General features: G+C 38.7%; 1 protein-coding gene across 1 annotated transcript in view; it reads right to left on the bottom strand.

The window, feature by feature from the left end:
* NXN (nucleoredoxin) overlaps nt 1-24,325 on the bottom strand; it is a 116,827-nt gene that overhangs the window by 17,395 nt on the left and 75,107 nt on the right. The window contains exons 3-6 of the mRNA XM_075195046.1: nt 22,799-22,932; nt 20,552-20,652; nt 9,305-9,411; nt 3,310-3,489 (exon numbers count right to left, since the gene is read on the bottom strand). Of these exons, the coding sequence (XP_075051147.1) occupies nt 3,310-3,489; nt 9,305-9,411; nt 20,552-20,652; nt 22,799-22,932 (522 nt within the window). The remainder of the gene's footprint in view (nt 1-3,309; nt 3,490-9,304; nt 9,412-20,551; nt 20,653-22,798; nt 22,933-24,325) is intronic.

The raw sequence follows: 24,325 nt of genomic DNA on the forward strand, positions 1-24,325 counted from the left end.
CTTTCCTTTCCCACCCTATTATGTTATAGATTTATTTAGTCCTACCTGTACCTATGCCTCCAGAATGCTGCATGGACTTTCATTTCTCATTATAATGTGCTCCATGTATATAATCTATCTATGCAATATCAAATGCATCCTAGTATAAGGAGGGAAAGAATTTATGGCAGCTTCCTGGAAACACAAGATTCCACACACATTAAATCAGTAACCAATTGGGAGCAGAGAGGAGAGCTTGGCATAAAATAAGTATTCGCATTCTAATTAAAGATAATCACAAATTGTGGAGGGAGTAAATATTTATGTGGGAGAAGGACTCATTTAAGGAAGAAGTACAGTATATCATATATTATTATTATTATTAATTTTTATTTATAGGGCGCCACTAGGTGTCCGTAGCGCCGTACAAGGAACAAACAAAGTTACAATACGAGGTGAGACAGCACAGTACAGTAAACAATAAGCACAGTAACTCGGTGAGCTCAAAGCACAGCTAGGGGCGGGGGGGAGGGGAGAGGGGAAGGTCCGCATACGACGGAGCGCAAGAGGGAGGGCACGGATGACAGGGAAACCCCCAGAGGGGAGAGGAGGGAGCAAGAGGGGACGGGGGAAGAGGGTCCTCGAGGAGGAGGGCTAGGTAGCTGGAGAGCCGAGTTAAGAGTGGTGAGGACAGGAGGAGAGATTACCCTGCTCAGAGGAGCGTACAATCTAAGGGGTGGGGTAGACAGACAGAGAGACACGGGGGGGAGAGAGAGAGATAAGGATAAGGGAAGGGGAAGAGGTAGAAGAAAAGGTAGGAAATTAAGTGGGAGACTGGAAGGCTTTAAGAAAAAGGTGGGTTTTTAGGGCCCGTTTGAAACTGGACAGATTAGGGGAAGTTCTGATAGAGGGAGGGAGCTTGTTCCAGTGGAGGGGGGCAGCGCGGGCGAAGTCTTGGATACGCGCATGGGAGGAGGTCATCAGGGGGGGAAGAGAGGCAACGGTCATTGATAGATCGGAGAGGGCGGGATGGAGCATGAATAGAGAGGAGGGTGGAGATGTAGGGTGCAGTGGAGTTGGCGAGGGCCTTGTATGTAAGAGGGGGTGGTCGACGGTGTCAAAGGCTGCAGAGAGATCAAGGAGGATGAGAAGGGAGAAGTGGCCCCTGGCTTTAGCAGAGAGGAGATCGTTGGTGACTTTAGCTAGGGCCGTTTCAGTGGAGTGAAGGGGGCGGAAGCCAGACTGGAGAGGATCAAGGAGGGAGTGTTCGGAAAGGTAGGAGGAGAGACAGCTGCAGACGAGCCTCTCGAGAATTTTGGAGGCAAAGGGGAGAAGTGATATGGGGCGATAGTTAGAGGGAGAAGTAGGGTCAAGATTAGGGTTCTTGAGGATGGGGGATACGAGAGCATGTTTGAAGGAGAAGGGGAAGATGCCGGTGGAGAGGGAAAGATTAAAGAGGTGAGCGAGGTGGGAGCAGGTGGTGGGGGAAAGGGAGCGAAGAAGGTGGGAGGGGATGGGATTCAGGGGACAGGTAGATGGGGGGGAGAAATGAAATGAGAGAGTGGACTTCCTCGCCCGTGGTGGGGCGGAAGGAGTGGAAGGGAAGGTGGCTGGGGGGGGGGGGGGTACGGAAAAGTGGGGGGGTGGATGAGAGAGAGGAGGATGAGATATTAAGTCGGATGGCTTAAATTTTAGAGGAGAAAAGGGAGGCGAAGTCGGAGGCAGTCAGGGTGGAGGGGGTGGGAGGAGGGGGTGGGGCCAGAAGGGTGCTGAAGGTGGCGAAGAGGCGGCGGGGGTTAGAGGATTGGGAAGAGATGAGGGATTTAAAGAAAGATTGTTTAGCGAGTGAGAGGGCAGAGCTGTAGGATGAAAGGATGAATTAAGTGAAGGAAGTCAGCCAGGGAGCGGGATTTTCTCCAGTGGCGTTCAGCGGTACGGGAGCATTTTTGGAGGAAGCGGGTAAATTTGGAGTGCCAGGGTAGGGGTTTGGAACAGCAAGGGTGGACGGAGTGGGCAGGGGCGATAGCATCCAGAGCAGAGGTGAGGGTGAGATTGTAGAGGGAGACCGCCTGGTTGGGGCAGGCCAGGGAGGAAAGGGGAGAAAGGAGGGTATCAAGAGAGGAGGACAGAGAGGCCGGTTTGAGAGCGTCGAGTTTGCGAATGGACAGAGCAGGTTTGGGTAGGGGGAGGGGAGCAGGGGAAGAGAGAGAGAAGGAGAGGAGATGGTGATCGGATAGAGGAAAGGGAGAGATGGAGAAGTCAGATAGACTACAGAGGTAGGAGAAGACAAGATCAAGGGAGTGGCCAAGGCAGTGGGTAGAGGAGGAGGTCCATTGGGTGAGACCAAGGGAGGAAGAAAGGGTGAGCAGTTTGCTGGAAGCAGGGTCAGTGGGATTGTCCATGGGGAAGTTAAAGTCGCCAAGGATGATGGAGGGGAGGTCGGAGGAGAGGTGGATATATAAGACTGTTAACTCACTGGCGTTGTGTTAAGAGCATATAAAAACAAAACAAAAAACACATGTGCAAGTGTCACGTGAAAACACTTAAAAACCATGCACTACTGATATGTGGTTTCACATGGGGTAAACCTGCAATTTCGCTGGATGCATTCTCAGGCACTTGCATCCAAATGGATATGGAATTCTGCAAAAAAAAAACGTCCGGCCACTCCTGATTTTATCAGAACGGGAACAGTCTACTTTAGCGTCACGTGACCTCCTATGCACAGTGCAGGGAGGTCACACAGTATACCTGGAGGAGGGACTGCACTGTGCTCTCCCTCCTTGTTCTGTGTAACACCTGTGAGGGCATGCAGCCCTCCAGATATTTCACGCTGTCCCTCACTGGGATAAATGGTCTCTAGAGCAGCTAAACTGATGCTGCAAGCACAACAGACAGGACAGAGGGTCATTTTCAGAATAAAGTGTTATATAAATATTTTCTGACTCTTTACAGCTTGTAAGTAATAAAGGTCATGAGTCAAGCAATATTACTCATATTAATTTGCTACATTCAATTTTATTTTAAAATATTAACCACAAAAACATGAGCACTGTCAATTTTAGAATTGAAAAATGGAAGTTAGCAGCTTTGACTAACGGGGTTAGTCAAAGCTGCTAACTTCCATTTTTCACTTCTAAAATTGACAGTGCCCATTACCTTTAACTTTATCTAAACAGGAGGAATCTGTAAGTCGTTTAAACATCATCCACAGATAGAATACAATTGACACTTCACCAGATATTTCAGTGTGAGATTAATGACTAAAAGCACAGTCTAACATGGCATTTTGGTAAGTTAATATTGGCATGTGACCTCTCTTCTCCATACCTACAAAGAGAACAAGGCAGGGGCCCTCGTTCAGCTGGACTGCATTCAACTCTGTCAGCTCCACAACAGGCTTCGGGTGCCATGGGAACTCTTTGCAGTCAATATCATGTAGGACCTCCACTCTCCCCTGTCGTGTAATGACCTCTCCTTTCGGATCCAATATAATGAGATTGGGAATACCTGCAAAAATTGTAAAAAAAAATAAGATGTGATCATAGCCGATTTCCAGTATCACTAAGAATATTACACATTTTTAAAGGAGAACACCATGTCAGAGGAGGAGGAGGAGGAAGCAGATCAAAGGTGAAGCACAGAATAGAAAAAGATGTATATTGATTTTTAGTTACATGAACAAAAGCATATTTCAATAAAAAAAAAAGTAATTGTTTCTTACTAATAAGGCCTTATATATAAACTATATATGGCTAAAATATTTAGCATCTGGCAGACAAATAATGTAATATAATCCCATACCAGATCATTCTATTTTAGAAGATGTAGACACAGTTAAGGTAAATGTAGCATAATCCTGGCTGATCATGGTTTCCCCAGGAGAAACAGATCAGCCAAACAACACAGACCACACCAAGACAACCAGGGGAAGCCAAAGATCATCCTTAGAACTATTACATTGACTCTAAGGGTGTCCATTTCCAAAACTGAACAAGACAGGTAATGGGCTCTGGTCTAAGTAGTTTTAGCCATATGTAATTTATATAAAAATAAGAAATCATAGCATGTGAAATACATCTTATCCAAATGATTAAACATTTGTTAATAAGTCAATATATAACTGTTTTATCTTAAGTCAGAACATTTAGATGACTTACTTTTACAATGCAGGCAGCTGACAATTTCATTATTCTCTCTCTCTCTCAACAGATATTAATAAAACAGGTATACGCAGGTGCCAATTTTATCAGTCTATAATTGCTGCCCACTGCTGCATTTTGGGATGCCAATAAGGCGACAATGTGGTTAGTTATAGGATCTCATCCTGATTAGGCATAATAATATAGGTACAATCGAAGTCTTAATTAGAAATAGAGCATCCTTACTCTTCAAACATATTACTTCCAGTGACAAAAACCAGGACTATACAGGGACAACCAAAATACATTGAATCCTCACGTGAATACAACACAGGGTAAAACAGGATATGCAGCAATTCCCTGTGTGCCCAACGTACAAAGCTCAAACAGTATTACAGCAAATATGTACATGAAGTTGTTTTGCAAGAAAGAATAATTTATCTTGCACTGTTTTTTTCTGACAGTGTTTAGCTCAGGTTCTGTTTCCAACTAAAAAAAAAGGGGTTTGCAGAGTGTTTGTGAATGATACAGAAAACTAGGTCTTAATGTAAACACATGGCAAACCCACATACACAAATGAAAATTTGTTAACACAAGCATGATTCAGAGCAGACTAGTCTATGCTCAAGCATGTCAGGCAGTGGTGCTTGCAGCATGATCTCTAGGACTCCCTTAATACTAGTATGTGATCTCATGCAAAACAACTATATCTAATCTGCACTTTCATAAACAGTTTCTAATCCCCGTAAAGTAAATCTTAGAAGTATAAAAAATTGCATTTAACCACAAAACAAATAAACGCTTACAGCTTGCCGTGACCACTATGGTATAAGTACGCCACAATACTGGCAATATCATTCCATTTAAAGGAGCACCAACTCAAAAATAGATATTCTTGAAATATTCCTCTTTCATCGTCTGCCTATGTGTAAATCATGTCATGGGGACAAACAATTTCATATTGTATAAAACCTCTTTATCTGACAATTAACATGCAACCAGCGGTGAAAGTGGAGGTGTAAACGGTGGTGTGCCATAGCACCACATTTCCTGCTGCCCTCATTGTAAAACTTTCACATTCCATACACTTACATTCCCATTACATATTTCATACCGCCACTCCTTAATTTCCACTTTTGACCACTGCATGCAACATTAGCATTTGTTGAAATAGATTAGCATAATTAAATACATGTAGTTTATATCAACAAAACCAAGGCTGCACAAACTTTAGGAGTCAAGTAAATAGAACGTCCATGGCAAACTTATGAGTGAAGACCTCAATGGGCGGCAAACTAGTATTCAAATGTAGAAGTAATGGGGACAAATTGGCGTAAACATTTTACCAGTGTTTATTGTATCTATATATGAGAAACAACAACACTGAATTAGTAATAATGTAGAGATAAAATGTTACTGCATCTTATACACAAAGGGTGATCTGCAAACACTTTCACAATAAGAACGTGACTAGAAGCATTTGTAATATATTGGGCTCTGTTCATGTGAGCTGTTGATGGAAGACAGAACTTTTTAAAATTACAGGAATTCAAAGAAATTGTAACCTGTGTACCTCTTGTTAGTACATTCTCATCATTCCAAGTCACAAAACAAAGCCCCAAATTCCTATACACTGCTGAGCCTGTGGGTAACTGGATTATGAGTTACTGGAGCACTTCATATAGAAAGTACACTATCAAATAAATGACACCAATATACCCATTACTTAAAACAGCATACAAATATCTGGGATAGTATATTACACTATACATTACACTATGTGGCTTATTTAATAAAAGAGTACAAACAGAATACACAATAGAAAATTCATATTAGCTTTAACTACACATATTAGTATAATTACACTAGGTTGCTAATAACTGATATCTGATTGGTTGACTGGATTAGTTTGCATGATTTAGGTCATGTGATTTGCATTATGTCGTTAAGTATTTATGCACATCACCTTTGTTTTCCATATGAAATCGATTACCAATTATTATTTTATAATACTAGAGTTTGTTTTAAACATGTAATAACCTGAAAAGTGTATTATATGCAAAAGAACAAGCTGAAATTACTAAATTGTTTATAAAAGCCCAATATAGCCAAAAACATGAAGAGATGTTGTTGTTACATATTGTATAACTGCCAAAGTCAAGGAAATGATTTAGCCAATGAAAACAAGCTTGGCATAAAGCAACAATATCAGTGACCACCTGAGTCCTATGCAGAGCTAAAGCTACACTTGGCCAAACGTCTTTACAGATTTATTTATACATTTTAAATGATGACAAAATAAGTAGGAGAGACATGTTTTCAGAACTTTCAAAACATCAGTAACATTTTTAATCAGTTTATTTCTAAGCATGTGATAGAGAGTGTGTCTGATTAAAATATTAATAACATTATTTTGCTTGTTTTAGACTGCGCTAGATCTGTTCCTGATCTCCTCAGTTACATACACAGGGCCACTTTTAGAGTTAGGAGTAAATCCAGCTAGAATATGCAATACTGCAGGGGGAAGCAAATTTAAAATAGGAGGTCAAAATTACAGTTATAGAAGCAGGCGCATCCCTAGCTCATCTCTAAATCACAGTATGAAAATAAAGCTGTCCAATATTTGTGTGATGGACGCAAGAGCAGACAGTATGTTCCCTGCATGCAAAAAAAAAAATGCATTTGCACTACTTGCATCACAAAATGGTTGGTAGATGTGTAAAGCTGCACAGGAAGGAAAAATAAATCCCCAGCATACCAGTTGCCAAGTTAGCCTTACAGTGGACTAAATTCTATATCCTATGTCAGTGGTTCCCAAACTTTTGCAGTTCCCGGCACCCTTAGAGTCTCCATAATTTTTTCAAGGCACCCCTCCAAAATAATTACCGAGCAGTCCTGTTTTAGTCGGGTCAAAAAAACGTAATAAGTATTTAGGTCAGGACAGAAATACTTATTTAGTTGTATGCAAAAATAATACACATAAATCCAAGGGAAAAGAATATTTTTATATATTTTTTTCAATTCTATTTCTATCAAAGAATAATTGACAGATAACTCACAATGTGCCCTCCTTCATCTCCACACATGCTGCCCCCTCTCACGCTTCCTCCTTGTCACGCTGCCCCCTCTGCCCCTTGTCACGCTGCCCCCTCTGCCCATTGTCACGCTGCGCCCTCTGCCGCGGCCAGCCAGAAAAAAACAAAAACAAAAAAAAACTTACCAATCTGCACTGCGCCCGGAACCCATGCTGGCTTGCCCGCGGCACCCCTGGGAGCCGCTGCACACACTTTGGGAGCCGCTGTCCTATGTCCTTTTTGCAACAAGGAAGCCAAAATTGTACACCATATATACAAGATGTGGTGGTACATGGCTTCAGCAGGTGTAATACTATGTTTGCATAACCCTATATTTATCTGCGTTAAAATTTAACTGCATTTCACGGCCCAATTTGCCATTTTGTTGAAATCTTTCTGCAGCAAGTTTCTATCCTGCTTTAAGTAATGAAATTATTTTATATAAGATTTTTAATCTGCCTTCCTGCCAATCTTGCAACACAATTATTATGGGAGTCAATGAATAAATTGTAGCCTATCAATTGCTGAACTTTACTGGTCTTAAGCTTGCGTAGAGCACACACTTCCCATATGGTCTCCATTCCTTTATTTACTACTTTCCCAGTCTATAAGTGTCAATGTTTCTATGTGCTGATTAACCTGCCCTTCTAAAAAATTATAGTTTTTGCAGCTTTCTAATTGAACCTAACTGAAATACAAGTCAAATGTTACCATGGTGCGATCTCTATTCCCAAAATGCTCCTTGACCTGTACACTAGATATAATATTTGCTCTATTTGATAGTATCTAGTCCAGCACAGTTGCCCTTTAGTTTTTCTACCACTTTTGAAAGGTAGGTGGTCATTTAAAATTGATGAACATTGTCTTCCTTATCCAGAACCAGTAATGTCATTATCCCAATTTGCATCAGGACACTTAAAATCACGTATGAGGAGGACAACCACATTTTTCCTTGCTGCCTTTGAATTTAGAATAACTGAATTTCAATACTATTGTTTGTGCTTATTACAAACCCCAATTAGTACTTTACTGGTGGCTTTCTCCATATAAATCTAACCATCTATATGATACATTGTCATAATGTCACAGATATCTTCCTTCCTGATGGGCAGTTCTTAAATTGTTTTACATATACATAAAACAACTACCCCGCTATATGTATCTTTCCTATCGTTCCTGAACATGCTATAGCCAAATTCACTGCACAGTCACAACTTTCCACATTCCAAGTCTCATGATCACCTATTTTGTTGAGAAGACTCCTAGCATTGGTTACTATACATTTGATATTTATTTTTTATTTTAATTTTTTACACACCTTTTCATCACGTCTCCTTCGTTTCTACACCAACTTTTAGCCACTAATTTACTTCTTTAAGTTCCTGCTATTTTTTAGGTATCGCACAAATACTAGCTTAGAGATACTTTGGCGGTGAAATGGAGGTATGCCCTTGAAATTCTATTTTGAAGACCATCTATTTACCTCTATGTCATTGGCACGGATATTAACCATGACTACCGAGTCCTAACACGGGCATAACTAATGAACTAATTGCACTGCATAATTAATGTTAAACTTAAACAGAAACAAGTTGTTATAACAAACTTGTATCTAACCCTATGATCTGCCTACACCAGATTGGCAGAATCCTCACTTAACTATCCTCTGCCATGCTCATATCGGATACATGCGAGTAGCCAATCAATTACTGCCATCGACTCCTCTATCTTAACACATCACTGACTTTTATTTATAGTTTTCACACTTTTACTAGTCCAGGGTTTGACTGCTTTATTGTTTGTTTTGCTATGTCTGCAAGTTATGCTTTTCTCTTGTGGTGTTTCTTATTGCTTTTTCTATTTCACATTGCTGAAATTAACACCTGTTCTAAGTCACTTTCGTTGAGGTGAATAAAACTGTATGACTACAGGATAAGCAAATACTTTATTATTTATAGCTCATAAATTAGTTTTACCAACACTTCAAACTACTTACATTTCCCTATGCTGATATGCAAGATCTATTTTAATATTAAATTTGTATATTTACAAATCAAGTAATTTTTTTTTAGTAAATACCCCTTCCAATAGACTGAGCAATGTTCTCACCTTGTATTCCATATAATCGGTTTAGTCGAGACCTTCTTGCCTCATCACTATATGGAACAGCCGTCCAGGGCATTTCACTGAAATACTGTTTAAATGAATCTTCAGATCTGTAGAATGAAAAAACAGAGATAATGTAGGCTACAATAATTACAAAATATTTGTTGTAACCAAAATGCAAAGGATGAGATATTATATGGAACCTAGAAGTCTTTCTGCAGTAAGTTGTATATAACCACAGTAAAGCTCTTACCCCTAGTTCTGGATCCTGTGAGGGCAGATAGTGTGGCGAAGAAGGTTACAGAACAATTTCTGCCCATGCAGAGGATTTATGGAAGAAGGCGACTCCACAAAACCTAATACACTATGGTGTCTAATGTAAGACTTGATTACAGCAATTTTGCAGTAAGTGCCGTAAGTAAAGCAAGAATTAAACTACATTTTGTCTTTATAATATGGACTTGTCACTAGAGAGACATCAGTATTTTACTTAAGTAGAGATCGATAGAACCAATGCCTCATCCCCCTCATCTCCTTTAGCAGCATATGGATAAGTAGCACTCATAATGTGACAATCTATAACCTGGAGAGCAAGCTGTCTCTCCACGCACAGTAACAGTGCTCCTCATCCTCACTGGTACAGATAGTAGACTGTGCTGCCATAGAGCAAAAGAGAGAGGGGAAACTATGACAAACCAGGTTGTCCATTCAGCAATTAGCATATATATAAGGCTAATTAGGATGCAAGTCTTGCAAATCGCTGGACCCTCTTCCTGGCGAACAGTGAGAAGGGGAATTTGTTTGTGAAGAAAGCTTATGTTACAATTAATTAAAATCCTGGGATTCTGGTCCTCAAACATATCTGTTTTTGCTTACACAATAAGTTGATATTTTAAAGAGTAAGATACACAACTGCATAAAACCTATATATAAAAAGGCTTATCTAGATTACAATAAACTTGTTTCCATCAAACACAGCTGAAAATAGGAAAAAGGTTAACTTCTGTCAACTTACTGAATAAAATATAACAATATTATGCAGTCCACCAAGGCAGTCTTGGTGTCATTGGGGGAGCGAAGGGGGATTCTTGTAAAGGTGAGAATCTTTAATCAAATGTACACTTTTGCCAACCTTTAGGTGCCAAATTATGGCCAACCTACATTCATCACTCATATGTTAGATTCGACTGCACTCCAGCAGGAAGGTATGTTTGTTATTGGAGAAGACTTTAACTGGATTTTAGACCAATCTTTAGACTTAAATACATGAAATAGGGCATTGCAGAGGGATGCCAGAAAGATTAGACTGGTGTTTTACGACCATCAGCTGACTGACGAGACTCACTTATCGAGACGATAGGGACTACATTTACTTTACCCACGTTCATTCCACTTATAGTAGGATTGACCACTTTTGATTGGAAAAATACCTTAATCTCCTAGTCGAAACTAAAATAGGTCAAATCACATGGTCTGACCATGCACAGATTTATAGGACTAGATTTGTTGAAGATGAAGAAGTAGGAACTGGACTTGATGTCTTAATGAGTGATTAATACATGACAACAATTATAAATCCAAATTAGAGGAAGCTTTATAAGACTATGCTTCTCCGAATGATACTGGCAATCTATCCAAAATAATTTTTTGGAGGCACATACGTACATTATAAAAGAGGACTAGGCATTCAGCCGGGGTCCTTCCTTAAACAGCAAAAAGAAGCCCAGAAAGATGCTCTACTCTTAAAAATTAAAACCATTAAAATTGCTAATAAGAGCACTATGTCTCCATCTATATTTGAGGAGTTGAGGGAGACAAGGACAGCCTTGAATAAATTGTTGGATAACAGCACAAAATTAGCTTTCTGTAAATGTAGAAATAGAAGTTTTAGGTTGGGAAACAAACCTGGTAGATTACTAGCGAGGGCACTTAGATCACAAAAATCCCTAAACATTATTCAATCAATCAAAAGACAACCCGAGTGGGGTTAAACATCTGGACGGGGAGATGACCCAGGCTTTCCATGATTATTATACCAAATTATACATTAAACTTGCTACTCCCAACCAAGAACATCTACAAGATTGGAAGCATTAAATACTACATTATCTGGAAAAACGTGAACCTAAGATTTCGGAAGAGGCCCAATTCAACCTTGAACAACCTTTTACTATACAAGAGCTGGAAGAAACCATTAAAACAACTCCCCTAGATAAGTGCCCTGGTCCAGGTGGCTTTAGCATTTCCTACTATAGAATATTTGAAGCTCAACTAATTCTCCTTATTTTACACGCCTTCAATGGCCTCTCAAAAGACTCCCATTTCTGGGCATTCTCTTGAGGCACACATTATTGTGATTCCAAAGGAAGGGACGGACCCCTCCCAATGCTCCAGTTATAGACCCATTTCATTGTTATATACGGATATAAAGTTTACATGAAAATCATTGCCAATATATTTAAACCCTTATTACCATCAATTGCTTATACCCATCAGGTGGGATATTTACCTAGTGGTGAAGCTTGTGAGAATACCACAACAATTACTGATCTTATCCACGACATCTTCGTTAATAAGTTTCAGGCTCTATTGCTTTCCATTGATGCGGAAAAAGCTTTCGATCTGGTTAATTGAGTACTGAAGTTGGGGTCCTTCCTGCCTCCAGGGAATCCTAGCATTATATAGCACTCCAATAGCCAGAATTAGAATTAATGAAGTTCTTTCAGAACCCATCCACATCTCCAACGTTACCAGGCATGTCTCCCTTGATTTTTGTGTTGTGCGTGGAAGCTCTAGCTAGATCCATCCTCCTAAATCCAGATATTAAACGTTTACATGTTAACTCTAGGGAGTTTAAGGTGGCATTGTTTGCAGACAACCTCTAAGCCACCACTACTTGCCAAATTACTACATTACCAATTGTAAAGGAAAAATTTTAAAAACATGGGCAACTTTCCAATTTTAAGATAAACTATACCAAATCTGTTGCTCCGAGCTTGGAACATTGGCTTCTAGTCTTCAGACTTCTTATATAGACCAGTGTTTCTTAAACCTGATCCTCAGAACCCCTAACTGTGCATGTTTACCATATCTCCTTGCTTTAGCACAGGCGTATTCATTACTAACACATTGTAACAGATCCACATATGGTATAATTATTTCCACTATCACCTGGAAAACATTGAGGACTGAGTTTGAGAAACACTGATATAGATGAAAAGATAGATAACACTTTCAATTGCCCTCTCTTATACATTATCACAAAGCTATATTGCTCAAAAGAATTTTGAATTGGTCATTGCCAGGGGACGAGAAACAATGAACGTTGATAGAAAAACTCCATGCTCCCAACACCACTCCACATTTTGCCATGGCTATCTTGACTTCCTAGAATCTCACGTCAAACAATACGACCAACACCTGATTTGAGGAAAACACCCATAGCTGGAAAGGTGGTTACCCTCTGTGGGATTCAACTCACTCAGGCAGACCAAACTATATTCAAAATAAGGCTTTATTATGACAACATAACACCATAAAGCAATCACAAGGTACAGGGTAAATGGTAGTGTATGCCCTTCAGTAGCCTCTTGCAGACAGTTTCTATGTTGCCCAGCCTGGGATACTGGCTAGTATGGTTTCCTCTGGCAGCACCACAATGCCCGGCCCAGAGTCATTTGTGCTCCCGTTACATACACCAGGATCCTCCAAGAAAGAATGAAATTAATTGAGTCAAATGTCTCACACCTCCTCCTTTCAACAGGGGTCTATTAGTGGACAATAATTTAACTGTTAGACATACTGTCTCTGATAACTTAATTATGAAATAGAATGGCTTGACTGAATTAACTATTTGGCTGGATACACTTAAAGGGTTACAATATTACATCAGGGAATGACACTTCACACTTATGTGAAACATTAAGATATTTGACACATTGTATCTGCAGTGTTACACAATCTGTGTCTGTGATACATTTTGACACAATAACATTTATATTGATACATATGAATACATTTTCTAAAGCTATTTTAACCAGTGTAGTATTGTGGAGACACATTGCACATAATCTGGAAGTTCTAAACTAATTATCTCTTAGATTACCTGTTGACCTAGATAACTAACTTCAGTTGACAGCTAGCTATATTAACAGTGACTCAGACATTGTTCTAATTACTAACAAGTATCGAAGAAAGGAAGAAGAAAAAAAGGAATGTATATAAGAAGGTGCACATATCTGGAAATCCTTTTTATTGAAATTATTCAAATTTTTGGCACACTGTGTGAAGGTACTCCGATCCAAATTAAAATAATATCTTTATTGATTCAATATTAAAAACATCATGTCAGCGAATTAGTAGTTAAAAATGAATGAGTGTTAATGTAGTGTGTTAAAATGACACTCTAGAAACTGGATACTATGTTATAATGATACCCCTTATTATTATTATTTGGCATTCAATTATATCCACTGAATTCTAATTTTCAAACGTTATATTGATGATCTAGGGCTCCATATAATCATTGTTACGAATTATGAATTGAGAAAAATAAAAAAATTGTTAGCCTATGGCTAGATCTTTCAGGCCACTCTCACGTGCTCCCTCAGCCTATCAGTTGTTGAGACTCAATTTAAGATCCCATGATGGTGGAATAGGAGACTCCTAACCAAATTCACAAATTCTCCTGTGTTCTCTGGGTCTTGCTGAAGATGCAATTCAAGCCTGGTAACATTTCTACAAATATGGTAGGAATGCCCTACGCTTGACGCATATTGGAAAACGGTGCTCCCTTTATCCAAGGAAATTCCAAAGGAACCTTCGTTCTGGCTTCCTTCACTTCCCAACTCCTCAATCTAAATTTACAAGTCTTGAAACATCTTAATTATGCCGCTATGGTAATTATCCCTCTAAACTGGAAATCTACCGCACCTCCCTCCATTAAGGAATTGTTTAACAGAACTGCTTATTACTTCTCTATGGATGAGATCACTTTAGCTAGGTTAGATACATCTCAAGAGTTCTCTTCAACCTGGTTCCCATAGATATAATTTAAAGACACTCCTACATATAAATCATATCTTACCCCCTAAGTTGGCCTCATAATTACAAATGAGGCTGTTAAGGTGTGCAAATCAGAGCAGGGACGAGCAGGGTGGAGTCTTGAGTGATGGTAGGATCCATTAGTTTGCGCTATGCTCACTTTATCTTCCCCCTCCCAATCACTACCCCCGTGCATGTTACTCTGTTCCTCTCGTCTAGTTTCTAATCTTTGCTTGGTCTACTTGATCTTATTCCCCCTTCTTCATGAAATAACCATCAAATATTTATTTGTGCTTGGTAAATACTCGGGTAAAGAGATGTTTATACTTACCTTCATTTCTACTTTTGTAACCTATTGTTCTGCTGGTACTCTGTTAATTTGCATTAAAAAATTTGAAAAGAATATAAAAAAAAACCCAATATATCTAATTATCCAATACTAAACAATATGCTCCTATAAAAGCTGCTGTATGATTTGCACCATTGCAGAATCAGCGGAAGCGTGAGTGAGGTTACAGATTACAGAGTAAATATTTTCCAAGTAAAAGGCAAAGATTTGGAAGCCATCCCAACATAGCAAGCTACTTTTTATTCACTATGAGTGGCCAACAAAGCAGACAGCTTTACAGATAATTAACAAAAAGTTCAGGGGCCGGAAATGGAAAGTAGGCAGAGGAACGATTTACAAACATATACACATATATATGCTGTGACAGAAGCACTGAGAAAGTTGTTAGAGACAGATATATATGTCTCAGGCTTTTGCATTATGCTTTTAAAAACCTCAGGAAGATTGTGTTCGGGAAAAAGCTTCCCAAAAAGAGTGTTTTCAGTGATAGGAAAAGCTGGTCTGTGGATCCCCGGTGTTATGAATGGAGAGAGAAGGGTGGGCTCCATTCATAAGGCCCATGCTGGGTCTTACAACCTACCAGACACTCTGCTGGTAATGAGGAGTTGCACCTGCGTGGTGCTGGTAAAAAGCTGCTACGCAGTTCCCTCGGTCTCCCCCGGGTAAACAGGTCAGATGCCTGTTGAGAGACACTGCAATTCGTTACCAGTAAGTGCTATTATTTTGTGTGTGTGGGACACTAGGTTCCTCACTTCAGAGTGGTGTTCCTGTTGAATTAGTTAGAAGCTGGACAAGCTAGGACTTATGTTTTATTCCTTCGCTTTTGGAGCTGCTAAATAAAACTAACTGTGGCTACTTGAACCATGACACTGAACTGTTGTGATATTGTTTGGCCGATGCATAGGAAGTACAGTCATTTACCCCAGGATATGGCACCTCTAACTCCATTTTGCAATAATACATATATTAGACAAAGAACAGATGGCACCAGGATGCACTATGGGAAGAAGACATGCCAGCAGAGGCAGTGTACTGCTCTGGACAATGTTCTGCTTGGAAGCCTGGAGTCCTGGCATTCATGTATATGTTACTTTGACACATACCATCTATCTAAACATTATTGGAGACCAAGTACACCCCTTCATGGAAATGGTATTCCATGATGGCAGTGGCCTCTTTCAGTAGGATAATGCACCCTGCCACACAGAAAAATTGGCCAGGAATGGTTTGAGGAACATGACAAGAATTCAAGATGTTAACTTGGCCTCCAAAGTCCCCAGATGTCAAACCGATCAAGCATCTGTGGGATGTGATAGAAAAACAAGACTAAGTCATGGGGGCCCCACCTCGCAACTCACAGGATTCAAAGCATCTGCTACTAACGTTTTGGTGCCAGATACCACAGGACACCTTTAGAGGTCTTGTGGAGTCCATGTCTTGACGCGTCAGAGCTGTTTTTGAGGCTCTGGAAATTGTGTAATTGTTGTGAATAACCCACCCTGCATGTGTCAAGATAATAATTTTTAAAAGTATTAATGAAGTTGCAACAGAAGCAAAGACTAAAATAAATCATGCAATGTACTGTGTGAAAACATAAAATTACCAATTTACATAATTAGAATAAAAAGGTACATGGTTCAATATACAAGTTACTAGTGGCACAAAGAAAAGCCCAAAAACAACTGAACTGGCCACAAACAAACAATTAAAGGCCATGTGCACTTTCGGGGAAATAAAAATTAAAACTGTGTCATGCCTGAAAGGTTATTGTTCATCAGTTGTCCATATAAAATTTAAAGGAGGGTGGCATAATGCCCATCTGATAATTTATAACAATGGTGACTCTGCAAAGTAATAACAATAGAAGACCTATTCTAGTATAGAGTATAGGGTATGTGCTTCCACATAATACTTCCCTATATATTGCATGAAGCCATATTCCTAAAACGATCAGTTTAGTCACAGAGTGAGAAGAGTTGACATAATTCCTTATTATCAGTTTAATGGGTATTTAATACAATGGACTACCCAAACAATGGAGGGGATCATCTAGAACAAAACTAAATGACGCTACGAGTATACATTCATACATACATGTGATCAAGTTATATAGAAAGATAATTAAACTATTTAAAAGAATACTGGAATTCAATCCCTATGTTACACAGATTCCTGCAAACCTACCTCGTCCAGCTCAGAGGAACACCAAGGCTCAGAACACCTTGTACATTTAGATTAAGGAATTGTTACACCATTCCACATTATACAACAAGTCACTGGTATGCTCCCAAAAGTTATAAAGAGCCAACAAACATACAGAAGCATAAAATGCAACATATGTATTGTGGAAATAAAAGCAATTTTAAAAAACTGACTTATTTATTGGCAAAAGATTACAATAAAAGTATATAGCAACAATTAAAAAATAATGCCAGTATTAATTGGTCAATAACTATTACAACTAAATGAAGGCAGAGCTTTTCAGTAGACTACACACAGGTCTTTAAAGCCAATTGAAGTGACTGGCCATAAAAAAAGGATCTCCTTTAGGATGGGGGAGGGTGAAGGACACTCGGAATGCAATGGCTGTCCACTCCTCTTATGGCTGCTGAGACGTAAAATCAGACAATGGTGGGTGGGCATTCTGTTAGTGTTCCCTTTACCATGGCGCCAGGATACAGTTGCGGAAAGTCTATGGTGGATGAACCAGGGTAGTACCAAAGTGTACTGTCACAAATTACAGCAATAGTTTAAGAAAAAAATGAATTTATTCTCACAGGCTTGAATTTAAAAGTGTAAAGATGGCCCAACAAATTGGCCAAAAATCAGTGCCTATGTCACCTCAAATGGATCGACATGCAAGAGAAGGATTCGGATGATCACCGATTGGATCATACACTATAATAGAAGCACTGATGCAACACACTGTACTAGAAAACAGATACAAAATACTCTTAGAAATTAAATCCACACAGAGTCATTCTACCAATCTCAGATCTTAACCTGCCATAGGAGTCATCATGATGCTTTGGAATGTAAAACATGTGAAATAGCAAGTAAAAAATCCCTTATGTTTTAAATTCTATAAAACATTTACGAAAGTAAATATTGTGTTATTTCCATGGCTGACAACCATAACACATTTTACTGTAATGAATCTCAATTGAAAAAAGTAATAAGCGTCCTGGAAAAGTTGTCAATCACCTCACAGTTTATTGGTTCCAGTACTATTCAGCTGTTGCCAACTAATATCATCTACCAAGATTATGTTTACTGTCCCCAGATATATTAGGAAGGTTGGCAGCTGTTCAGTTTTATTCTGTGCCTCGCATTCCCTCACTGGTTTATTAAGCACATCATTTGTATGTTCCAAAGCATAAACATTCTTTGCATTGACTTTCATTTACACCTCTAATTGTTGTTCTCCTTTAAGTGGAAAAAAAAATGTCACCATTCATTTGTAATTGGCTGTCAACGAATCTCCCTTTGTTTTCCAGGCATCAGATACAAACCCACCACTATATACAATTGGCAAGCGCATGCTCCCTGCACCAGCCACTTTATCCATAACAACCCATTCATGACATTCCACTTCCAATATTGTTCTTGGGTGGTTTTCATTAGTATAAAAAATAAAACAATATATCCGCTTATGAACTAAATTCATCATATCAAAATATTTGCTCAAACAATTAGTTTCACTTAAATGTATTACTGGATGTACAATCATATAACTTCAGTCACTGCACTTTCTCATCCAGCTTCAAGACCAGGCTATCATCACCAGGCGACAATGCCCAGAGAAATTCTCCAGTGATCGCTTAATCAAAGAATGCTGGCAAAGTTATCCAACAAGAGCCAACCAACCAGAAGCAAGACTGTCATAAAAACCTGCCCCTACTAATCCTGAAGCAAAAACAAAAAAAGCTGCAGCCAAGACAAACAAAGGTGCTAGTAGGAAGAAAGAATAAGAAGAAAGAAGGCAGAGAGAACTAATGCAGTGGGCAACAAGAAAAAATATCACCTCCAATACTGTTTCTGGGTGATCTTCATCAGTGTAAAAAATAAAACAATGAAATATATCACTGTGTGATCCAGATTCATCACGTCACAATTAAGTTCAAACACAACATACAATCATAGGACTACTAATTTGTCACTTCTTAAGGAAAAAATAAAGAATTAGTTCTACTAATCTATCTGCAATATAGAGTGAATTATCAATTTGTTCCTAGTTTTTTAATCGTCATTCATTTTGTTGTCTTATGTGAACGCTTTACAAAGCCAGGTCTAACCATCAAGACCAAGTACAAATGAAAACATTGCAGAAATATGTATTAGAAATTCAGCTTTCTGATAAGCTGTAGACTAAATCAAGTTGCATCATTAAACAATTACTGTATGATACAATCTAGTAAGAATTAGCAGGGGCCTACCAGACAAGAAAAAGCTGGGCCAGAACATACAAGACCAATGACCTCATCTCACAGCTCGGCACTGCCAAACCGAGGAGGCTTGACTTGTTGTGAAAAACAACTCTCCTGAGGCATCTATTAATGTACTAAACAAAACAGTGTTGAAAAAAAGAAAAAAGAAAAATACTTATGCGCATAACTATGTGTTCTGGCACATTCAAGTTATAGATAGGGTTTGCTGTATTTACAATTACACTACTTCCTATATAGAAACAAAGGTAATCAGTCATTTGACAGCAGGAAAACCGCTTTTACCTTGTATGTACCAAGCAACTACAGAACTCTGAGACCACTTCCAGCTGTGATTCGCCTGTTAAATAACCTACAGAATGCAACAACCTAACCCATTTTGTGGCACTTTTAATTGATGTATTTAACATTTTGAAATCCGCAGCTTAAGTTAGGAAGCAAATTCCTAGTATACCCAATGCCATGTTCAGCAATCAATCCATTTATCTAGTCAGTGCCCCGTGATAGAATAACAGCTGGCACAGGTAGGGCTAAAATAGGCTTCATGCACGCCAAGATTGTATCAGAGGTGCGAATGCTCAGAAAATTGGGGATCAGTGAACCTTTTGGCGAATGCTAACTCTGCAGGCACGGCTACTCACTATGCACGTAGCATTACCTAGTGTCCAAAGACTCCACATTAGTGAGTGCACATTCAAGTAAGCATTTTAAGTGGAATTAAAAATCTAAGGAAATCCATTGTTCCACAACAATAGTTAACACTCTAAAACAATTTACCGAAATCTTCATATTTAAAAGGCTATTAACACAATTTACTAACACTAACATGTATGGGAAGCATGCTCTACCTAGAGTAACAAATAGTAACAATAACTAAAACGCAAAGTAAAACCAGACAAATACAATCATGTGCATTGTAAGAAAAAACCTAATAAACTAACATGGACTGCATTTTTCATGCATTAATAGCACCAAAAAAGGAAGAAAAAAAAGCAAGGGGTGAGTAATGTCAGAAGTTTTTTTCCCTGAGACAAGAATGATGCTTGGAACAAACACCTTCAGAAAAAAACAACAGTAAAGGACATGAAACATATTTGACATTATTAGTTTAGTCTAATGGCAGAATTTTTTTCTAAGTAAAATAAGTAGTCACATAAATATAGTACATGTGAATGCATGAGGCATTCTGCTCTCTATCAGCATTGTTAGCATATTAATTGTTAGGACAATAAAATATAACTTTGCAAAAACTAAAAGTATAATATGTTTGGTAATATAAAGGCACAAGCGAACATACAACCATATTGAAGATTCCATTAAATGTACATTAAACGCATGCTCAGTATAAAAATTGTTAAATCATGGTGAATGTAAAATAGTGACTTGCATATAACTTACATGGAAAACACTCACCTGTCAGCACTAACTAAGACAATTTCAAATTTTTGTCCCAACTCTTTGATTTTTCTATAAGTTTCCACCAGTACTCTGGTCAGACTTCGACAAGGAGGACACTGTAATTGAAAGGGAAGGATAGCCTTTAAAACCTAACAAGTATTTTGCAACAAAATTCTGATAAAAAAGTAATATGTATATGTCAAAGAATATAGCAATTTAATTGTTTAAAGCTGCACTATAATCAACTTAGTAAATTTTACTAATCTTCTCCCAATGTTAAATTGGGGGTGGGGGTAATGGGGTGAATGAGGCACGATGTCAGTGTAAGAGATTGCGACTTGAGATTGAACCATAGTCTCTCCCACGCCGTGCTCTGTTGCCATTTTAATGTGGCAAACTGAGTTTATTTTCCAGTTCTCAAAGTTACAGAATAGGAGGCTCAATGTTAGGGGAAGAAGACGATTAGTAAAATGTATTGTGTAGGTATTAGTGCAGCTTTAAATAAAGCATTAATACATACATCAACCTGTGTATTACTTAGCTAAAGAACATATTAGAAATAACTGTTGTGTTTATATTTAACTAAAACTAATCAGCATGCTGTCACTCTATGGAAGTTCAGATGACAGAGTTTTTGTCTTATGCAGAGCTGGCTAATGAGCTGTTCACCATGATCTCTGAACAGCCCAAGCTATGTCCAATTTGACAACACAGGTGGCTGATCATATTGGACAGGTCTGATAATTTGGTTGTCAGGCCGACGAGCATCATTTATTGAATGCATTTTCTGTGAGGTATATTGATACCCTGAAGGAATCCAATCACTGCCAGCCAATATTGGCAGCTGGCAGAGAAATACTGGCACTGCAATTTCGGGGTCCCTTTGGACCAAGTCAGCCCAAAAATTTCCATATGTGGCAAGCTTAACAGAAACACCCCATACAGAATTCAGTTTAATAGAGATATGCAGAGCCAGTGATCTTGCCACACGCTAACTGATATGCTTTGTCATTTAATATTTTTGTCCTTCATCAGGACCACTTTCAGATAATAATTTAAATAAAAAAAAATCAGAGTAAAACTGAAAAATGTGTGTGTGTGTGTGTGTGTGTGTGTGTGTGTGTGTGTGTGTGTGTAAATTTATGAGATTAGACTTCCCAACAAAATTCAAGTATTCCTGTTTGCCTGCTTCTAGATCTTGAGTTCACAGAAGTTGCTTAATGATGTTTTCTGTTAACTGAATGAATATGAAGACACAACAAAAGGACTATGCTTATGCGAATGTAAGTAAACAGTAAATAGTGCATCAAACAGTCTAATATTCAAAAGACTGTACTAATGACCCCAATTCATTTACGAGTTAATTAATATGTATTATTATGGGAACAGACCATTAAATGCCATAAAGACTATATTTAACACCTAAATCATATACAAAAATGAGAGATGTTCAGGTTCGGTTTTCTGAAAACCGAATCCACCCGAACTTAGGGGATCTGAGTAGACTCGTGAGCTGGCTCGGTACTTTTGTGCGTCCTCGGCTCTGAATTGAGGCAAAACGTCATCGTTCCTTTATCAGATCTCGCGAGTTTTGGATTCCATAAGTACCTACCTCCCCAGAAGATCCAGTGCCATTGCTCATACAGAAACAGGAGGGGTAACAGTGTTCTTGTCACTTGTCAAAAATTGACTGGAAATTATAGTTATTGAGGTTAATAATAATTTAGGAACAAAAAGAGAGCCAAATTATGTGATTTTATAAAAAAAAAAAAAAAAATAGCGATTTTAGAAACAAATAGGGATCCAAAACCAAACCACAAAGTTAATCCAAAACCGAACACAGGGGTCAGTGAACATCTCTAACTAAAATATACAAAATAGTATTGTTAAATAGTAAAATAGTATAGATAGAATTACAACCAGCAATGGTAACCTATTGCTTAGGATATCCCAGTGATCCGAGTCCAGATTATTTGCAATAAATATTAGACATACAGCGCTATTTTGTATACAAGAATGGATTAAGATTTAGCAAAAGCAAGTTTCAAACACGTGCCACCTTGAAACAAGAAAGTGTTCTTTCCCTTTACTTTACCCAAAGCTATCCAATTCTCCAACTTGTTCTTAAATATTGCTGCATTTTACAAAACCAGATTTATTCACTTATTACAGGAGAAAAAAATTGGTCAGCAAAAAGAATAATTGTCCATGTAAATGCTGCTTTCATATAAGCAATACCCAAACATCTCCAGATCCACTTACCCAATGTGCAGAGAAATAGACACCAACATAAGAGCCTTCCAAAGTACTACTTTCCTGGGACTGGCCATTGCTCCTGAGCAAAGGTCCGGCAATGACTTCACAGAAAGGCTTTGGACCCCAAGGGAACTCCAGACCTGAAAATAAGAATAACCTGAATTAAAGCATACATTATAATGAATATTTTTCATGTGTTAAACAATGAGCAATAACTTTCTGTAAGTCTTATTGCTAATAAACAAAATTTTTAAAAATAATGCTAGTTAAGGTACAGACAAAACGTTGTCCATGCTGGATCAGAATGTAAGTAGGGCATTCATTTAGGCATCTCGAATTTTCTCTGCAACACACTATATAAGTAGAACTCGCACTGTATTTTAACAAGCATTAATGCTTTGAAGCGTTGCAGGCAACACTTAAATTGATGCAAAGAAAAGTAACCGGGAAGATTGTGACGTCACAACAGTGTCAGTGGTGAGGAGCCAGATAGGCAAAGAAGAAGCAGCTGAGAAGCAGGGATGAAGAAAAAAAAGCAAGAACAAATGGAGAGAAGGGCAGGGGCGCACGGAGCATTTTTAAGGGGGGGTTTCCCCTCCACCAGAAAAAAAAAAAGCTGCTGCTCAGTTTTGGCAGCACTGTACTATACAGCAGCCGCGGCGCTGTCAAAGAAGCGTCCGCGGCAGTGCTGCACCGCCGCAGACGCTACTTTGACAGTGCTGCGGCTGCTGTATAGTACAGTGTCGCTATATAGGGCATTTTTTTAGCGGAGGGGAGGGGTTTCTGGAGACCCAGAAACCCCCCCTGCGTGCGCCACTGAAGGGGGAGCTGAAAACAATGGAGATGGGGCTATAGAAAACATGGTGGATAGGGGGCTGGAGAGACATATGCCACATAAATACTACAAAAGAAATTAAATATAACTATAAAAAATAAATCAGTAATATATTCAAAAGATTATAATGTCTTTAATAGCAATATTAGTATCTATAAAATGTGTGGGAAATTTGTAAGCAATTAATTTGATTTTGGGGCTTGTGGTGAAATAGGCTTTTTAATTAATTAAACTAGCCCTCGGCTGTACCTTTCATCAGTGTCGCTTAATGACCCATTTAACAGCATGAACATCTACTTTTGTTTGCCTGATTTGCTTGGTCATATCCACTACTATGTATAAGTACTGTGGCACTCAGCTATATCTAGTGTCTTAACCCTCCAGGGTCCAAACATTGCCACTTTAAATTAACATTGATCAAAGTCGTGTTGACGTCAACCTCAAGTGCCAGAGTCCTGGTCTTCAGAATGACTGCCTGTCAGCATGCCGCTTCCATCGAAGATCTGGAGTAAAGGCCGTCGGATTTTTCATCATCAATAATACGTACCCAACCCCCTAGATTGCCATAGTGTCATCCATGAAATATCTCTCTTAATAGACACCTGATTGACACTTTGTAACCTCTATGTCCTTAATATCTACAACAAACAAACATTAATAATTGCCTTTATGTATCTTGTGATTTGTATATTACATGG

This window comes from Mixophyes fleayi, chromosome 2 (assembly GCF_038048845.1).
Source record: "Mixophyes fleayi isolate aMixFle1 chromosome 2, aMixFle1.hap1, whole genome shotgun sequence".
In the NCBI taxonomy this organism is placed as follows: Eukaryota; Metazoa; Chordata; class Amphibia; order Anura; family Limnodynastidae; genus Mixophyes; species Mixophyes fleayi.